The sequence below is a fragment of the Saccostrea cucullata genome, unplaced genomic scaffold (genome assembly GCF_032062105.1).
Source record: "Saccostrea cucullata isolate Sc308-1 unplaced genomic scaffold, CSIRO_AGI_Scuc_v1 ctg1968, whole genome shotgun sequence".
NCBI lineage: Eukaryota > Metazoa > Mollusca > Bivalvia > Ostreida > Ostreidae > Saccostrea > Saccostrea cuccullata.
In genome coordinates, this window is record NW_026921187.1 from 9,842 (window position 1) to 16,962 (window position 7,121).

General features: G+C 34.4%; 1 protein-coding gene across 1 annotated transcript; it reads right to left on the reverse strand.

The window, feature by feature from the left end:
• Positions 1-4,966: 4,966 nt before the first annotated feature.
• Positions 4,967-6,415, reverse strand: LOC134259405 (uncharacterized). The gene is made up of 2 exons (XM_062741989.1): positions 6,286-6,415; positions 4,967-6,000 (listed from the first exon to the last, which is right to left on the reverse strand). The coding sequence occupies exon 2, from the start codon at positions 5,998-6,000 to the stop codon at positions 5,161-5,163; it is 840 nt and encodes a 279-aa protein (XP_062597973.1). The 5' UTR covers positions 6,286-6,415; the 3' UTR covers positions 4,967-5,160.
• Positions 6,416-7,121: the final 706 nt, after the last annotated feature.

Consider the following 7,121-nt stretch of genomic DNA (forward strand, 5'->3'; position numbering starts at 1 on the left):
TTTCGCGAAAGGAATTAATACGCGGACTTAACCTTACAATCCGGAGTAAGAAATCAACTTTAAAATGTTGAAAGATTGTGCAAATACTATGCACCTCTTCGCTGCACTTCAAACACCGTCTGTTTACATGTGAATGGCTAGGGGCCCAAGCTAATGTCGAGTAAAAAAAAGTAGGTCATTTTTGAGATTGATTTCAGAATATCTCGAGAAAAATATGGAATTTCGGAATGAGCTTTGGTAGAAATGAAGAATGTTTATCTATGAATACATTTAAATAGAAAGTAGAATTTTAGAGCATGTGAATAAAAAATATTTTATTAGCGGAATTTGGTACCCTGTGTAAGAGTTCAGTACCTTTATTTTTTTTTTTACACACAATTTTTTTTTCAAGCGATCCAAAAGCCTGTGGCATGTTTAAATCAGCAATGAGCAACTGCATTGTATACACATCTTACTAATAATTAAAAAAAGTACTGAATTGATGGTTTTAATCGTAAATAAGAGTCGATCAGGTGACAGTTACATGAGAATCATTCAGTTTCCACATTTCCTCCGAGGCTTTTTTGAAAAAAGTTCACGTTTCAAGTTAAGATCAAATACAAAGAAAAATGAACGTTTGGGTATTAAATATATAATAAAAGGGAAAAATATGTAAAATTGAACAATGTAATATATATGTTGTAATTGTTAAACATTCACCGAATTTTTACCTATTTGTAATATTATTTCGTCATATAATCCTGTATGGCATCTGATTATTGAGAGCGTTAGTTATCACCATTGCTATATACCTTATGTTTTTAAGCATTGAATTCATATTTTTGGCTGTCTTCGGTCCTATAACACACCTGGCCGTGCCGACAAATTGAATACCGCGCGTTAGCGCGGTGTGATAAATTTGTCGGCACGGCCAGGTGTGTTATAGGACCGAAGACAGCCAAAAATATGAATTCAATGCTTATATTTACATTCTCTAATTTTCCTTCTTCATAATTGCTTATTTCGTTAACATTTAATGTGAATTTAGCGCCCTTCAAAACTATCGTGGTTAATAGACGTAAGAGCCGTTTGTGACGTCAGATGACGTTAAGTGACGTTGCAAAGTTAAATTACGCAAACAAACATTGCGATTTAAAAAGTGACAAATTAATTCTTAACGCTCATTACGTTAATTTCTACGTTAATTTTTCAGGGTTGTAGTTTTTCAGTAAATTGAAATAAGACATTTTACATTTTGGTGTTTTTAGAGTATTGAAAGTGTATATAGTTCCTGCTGTGTATTCTAACACGCGGTGACAAGGTTTCGCGTGTGTTATAGAAATTTGAACGTCGTGGATTTCTAATGGATTTGATAAGGAAAATTATACTGAATGTAAATATTCACATATGAATAGATATAATCATGAAAACAATTTCAGAATTATAATCTATGAGTTTAAGAACTTTAAAAAAATTATTCTTTTAAAATTACGCTTCTCAAATCGAACCTGTTGATTTCTCTGCTCCGCCGCCAAAATTGTGCAGTTTAAATAAGTGTCGTAGAAGTAAAGTTTAAGCATCTTTATCGTAGGAATGGCATAAAATTTAAATGAAGGGGACAATAAACTAAGTTAGGAAATTAATTCTTACCGACTTTATTGTTTCCAATGTCGTATATCCCAAATCACTGTTATGCAAGAATACAGAGCGAAAAAAAAGTCAATAACCACTAAATAATTTAATAAGTGCAATTATTAATTCAACAAAAATTAAAATCCAGTCACAGTTTACTAAATACAGCCATTATTCGGTCGTATTTGTGGAGAAAGCGAACGACAATCCATCGTTTGTTTACATCGGACGCCATTTTGCCGCAATGCATGACGGAGCCATAGACTTCTTTTTTGGAGTTCACGCCGTTTTCGGAGTTCGTCTAGACTGTTGACCAGGTCAATAAAAAATCTGCAAAATTGAAAAAATAAAAAATATAAAATAAAAGCCGCCCGCCCGCCTCGATTTTTGAAAAAATTCGGATGAGAATCTAGCAATTTATTTATTATAGCCTTACCAAATAATTCTGAAACTAATTAGGGATTAAAATGAGATATATGTACAGATAGGTGTATGTTTTATTTCCTATGTGTTAATAGCACTGGATCCGACTACAAATGCAGCCAGACATCCTTTAACATCGACTCTACATGAAAGTGGAGCCTTCTGTCTCCAGCTACATGCCAAGTTTGGTGGTGATCAGTTCAGGAGATACTCTAAACTCTTATGAGAGAAATCTGTGCAGTCAATATCACAGTTTCCCATCATCCCCTTCTCCCCAGGAAAACACTTTTCCGTCAGTCGTCAAGGCCAGTGAGTGTCTTCCACCTATTTCCATTAAACAAGAACAACGTGAGCATCAAAAATATTCCATATTTTTAACAATAATCACCATTTTTTAAAAAAACCTTTTCATCAGCTTTAATATTAAAGTTACCTATTGAACTACATTGTATATATTTTTATTATCTGTCAAATGATTGACTAAAATGATGTCATTTTCTTGTTGTTACCGGAATAGGCTGTCACTTTTTTGACCACATATTAAATGGGGCCTAAGGGTTTGGGGCCAAAAACCACTAAAATTAATGCAATCTTTAAAAATCTTCTTCTTTACTCCTCGACATCAAGCAGTCAAACTATTTGCATGATTGTAATCAGCATTGAGTCCTCTACCCAAATTGTAAAATTCCTGGCCCTAGGGTCAGGGGCTTAAGTGCTAGGGCGGGGCTAAATAAATATATAGCGAAAATGCATTATTTCTTTGAAAATCTTCTTCTCTGCTCCTGGGTATTAAAGAAACCAACTAAGTACATAGTTATGATGAGCAAGAGTGCCTCTACCAAAATTGTGAATTTTTTGCCCCCAAGGTCAGGGGTTCTGGTGTTTGGGTGGGGCTCTATTGATTATATAGTAAACATACATGATTTCTTTGAAAATCTTCTTCTCTGCCCCTGGGTATTAAATAAACCAAGTAAGTAAATAGTTATGAAGAGCAAGAGTGTCAGGGGTTTATGTCACAGTGTTAGGGGACACTTCTGATTATTGATGAATATAACTGATTAGTTGGAGTGCATTTTGTTCCCCTACCCTGTGTATGGGTATTAAGTAACCAAGTATTATGATCAATGGTGTCTTTTCAAAATTGTGAATGCCATATAGCATCTGGCTTAAAACATGAATCAAATTCAATACACTGTACCGGTAACTGGAAAGTTGTTGCATAATGCTCAGGTGACCTATAAGGCCCGTGGGCCTCTTGTGTTCAAATGCAGGGCCGCGCCCTCATTCAAGGGGAGATAATTGGGAATTAAGGATATACGATCCTTAGCCAGGAAGGATAACTCTTTAATTTGTAATTTAATTCCTAAAGTCTTCAAATAAAGCTTGAAATTTATTTTTTTCTTGCAACAATTTTCATTTTATGCCTCTATGAATTATTCAATGTTCTTTAAAGTTTTAACAAACGGTATTAAAAAAGTTGACATTTGTACCTAATAAGATTAAGTAAAACTGGCATATTTAAAAAGAATCAGATTTCTTTTAATTTAGCCTTAGTTACCAATGTTTATAAGCATGATTTGAAATTAGAAGTGATTTACGGTGTTTTCTTTGGAAGGAAACATTTCATACACTATGCATTATGAAACTATGGAAGTAAGTAGGAGAAAGTAAAGTACCAAGTAAGTGTAAAATTCATGCAATTTTCTTTAAAAGCCTGGATACCTATGATTTTTATTCTTAAAATGTATTTCTTGATCAATTATCAAATAAAATATACAGTAGGTAGTTTAAATCGCATTTCCTGAAAAATTATTTGAGATTTACTAATTTTCCCTATATAATATGATTAAATTGAAAGATGAAGTAAAAAGAAACACCATGGGTAAATACGTTTTAATATGAGAATTTAGAGACATCCTTGTTAGCATTTTCAATTACTCAATGCCTGATTTTCAGAACCTGAGGATCGGATAACCTTAATGAATATTTGGTGGTATGTTTTAAAAATCTTCTACTCAAGAACCACAGTGCCAGAAAAGATGAAACTAATGGGGAAACATCCTCAGCTAGTGTAGATTCAAGTTTGTTCAAATCATGACACCTGGGGGTAGGGTTGGGTCAAAATGGCCAACGAAATTTTTACATAGAAATATATAGAAAAATTCTTTAAAAATTTCTTCTCAAGAAATGCAAAGCCATGATTGATCATATTTATATGGCAGCTTCCTCAGGTAGTGTAGATTCAAGTGTGCTCAAATCATGACACCCGGGGGAAGGCAGGGCCACAATGGCCGACCAAAGTTTTACAGAGAAATATATAGGAAAATTCTTTAAAAAATCATGTTCTCAAGAATTACAAAACCATAATTGATCATATTGATATAGGAGTAATCCTCAGGTAGTGTTGATTCAAGTTGGCTCAAATCATGACCCCTGGGATAGGGCGGGGCCAAAATGGCCAACCAAAGTCTTACATTGAAATATATAGGAAAGTTCTTTAAAAATCTTCTTCTCAAGAATAACAAAGCCATAATTGATCATATTTAATTGGAAGCATCCTCAGGTAGTGTAGATTCAAATTTGTTCAAATCATGACCCCTGGGGGTAGGGGTAGGGGGTAGGAAATTCTTTGAAAATCATATTCTCAGAAGAATCATCTTCTCATGAATAGCAAAACCATAACTGGTCAATAAGGTTTACTTTTGGATTTAAACTTTTCAATAATCAAACCAGTTTCTACTTTTTCCTAGCCACAGTGCACAGGTGAGCGATGTGGCCCATGGGCCTCTTGTTTAAGATAATATATTTTAAAAGCATCAGTATTAAAATTAAATCACTTCACTGTAAGCATGATTTAATTACTGAGTATACGCATTCCATTGTAACTTTATAGTTACTGAAAATTTACTCATATCATTTAAAAAAAGAAGAATAGACAAGTATCTTTTAATTCCAAATTCTAAGAGGTGTTTATACAATGTTTTCCATTGAAATTAATTTACAGTATGTACAATTTGTTCAGTATAAATAATGTTCAATGGACGGAACACTATTCAGAATATACATTTCTGTACTGGAAATCACAAATTTAAGTTTTAGAATTATGTACGACTGATGGAATTATAATCACTTTATATACTTGTACACTGTCAGTGTATTGGTTTCTTTTTGTCCCACATAGAGATTGTTCTCATCATCCACACACACACTACAGGGATACTCTACCCCTTGTTGTTGTGTGAGTAATAGAGACAAGAACTGACCGTCCTGATCAAGGAGATGAACAGTGTTATTGAGACCATCACACACCAGGATGTGACCGAGGACATCAGTACAGATTCCACAGGGAGTGAACCATCTCCCCTGACCTGTGTAGGAAAATCTGTGTTGTCCTGATTTATTCACCACCACTACTGCCTTACCCCAGTGTGATGTACAGATATCTCCATTGAAGTTTTCTGTGATGTACTGTGGTATTCTATATTGTTCGAGTCCTTTGATATCCTGCTGTAAGTTCTGTAGTTCTTTCCCTGTCTTGTTGTACCTGGTGACTTTACCTTCTACACCCTTCATCATCCCCACCAGTAAGTCCCCGTTGATGTGGGAGGAGTGTATGCTGATTGGTATCCAGTCTCCAGTTTTAATGAATTCAGTGATATTATTACCCTGTGTTATCCTATTGATGACTTTCTTGTCTTTGTCTGTAAAGATCAGATCCCCGTCCTGTGTCACGGTGTGGTAAACTCCAGATCCAATGGTTTCTATCTCCTGTATCACATTCCCCTGTAGATCTATTTGGACAAGATTACCCCAAAAGTCACTGATCCAGAGTCTGTCTGATTGATCTAGTGATACATGGCGTACATGATTAACACCTGGTACATTGAACTCCCTGACCTTGGTGACAGAGGCAGACAGAGACAATGTTTGTTTCTTGTCAGATTTTTTGGGTTTGGAAAGAGCCATCTAAAATTAACATTGAAAAGTTTGTTACATGCATATGGATTTTAAAATTGTAATAGTTTTACATATTGTATTTAATTGTTAAGTTAAACTAAAATCAACTTCAGAAAACAATATACATGTATTTTAGTTGTCTGACCCCAGTCCCACTTAAAAGGAACGCTGCCATAAAGGTGTAAAGTTTGTAATCTATTCTGTTGTATCAAATCTGAGATTATCTTAGACAAATAGGACTTGAGTAAGCAAAATGCCATAGCATATCTGCTAGCTAGCATGCCAGGTACTTACTTTTGACACAATGGGCCTCTAAATGTTTATTTCTGTTCAGCAAACTTTGGAATGTACAGTGAAGGAGAGAGATTATAGTCGAGACTTAGACTTAGACGAGATCTGTAATTTACTTACTGGGTGGAGATAAATATAGATTTAAATCTCCTAAGTATCTGTACTTTAGTACCAATTGAATAATAGTTAAATATACAGGTAGTATGTTATTAGGGGGGGGAATGTTAGGAGGTAAACGTTTTTATTTTATAAAATTATATCCAAATTTTGTTATAAAAGATATATAATTAACGGGGTATGTGTAATTGTTAGCTTTATGAGCCAAAAAAGTAGTGGTAAGGTTGCTAAAAAATCTCAAGAACCACTAGATAGATTATCAGCAATATACTGTAAATCACTTTTTATTCGCTAGAACTTTATTTTTGGGTAATTACGCGAGAAGGTTTGCTAGCGAAAATGTCATTCTCGTGTATAATAGAATCCCGTAAGATTATATAGAGCAATAACCACAAATTGCGAAAATTTTGTCTCCTTGATAAAGAGTCAATGACTATCTCATGAAAATAAAAACTGGCGCAGTGTCGCAAAAAGTAAGTGATCTAGAGTACAAGGATGAGAATATGTTGTAGATTAAAAATTGTTCAAGGCATCACCCTGGGGACAAAGGATATGGTCTTAAGGTGCCGCTATAATGTTGACCAAAAGTTATGTTTTTGTTAAAACTTGGATATTTTGCATACTAGGCCTATAAGGACTAGGGATATCAAATCTTGTCAAGGCAAGACAAAAATAGGGTGGGTCATTAAAAACTTCTTCTCAGGAACCACTGTGCCAGAAAA

Excerpts from the sequence above, each read along its gene's own strand:
- LOC134259405 (XM_062741989.1), bottom strand. The coding sequence starts at position 6,000 with ATGGCTCTTTCCAAACCCAAAAAATCTGACAAGAAACAAACATTGTCT.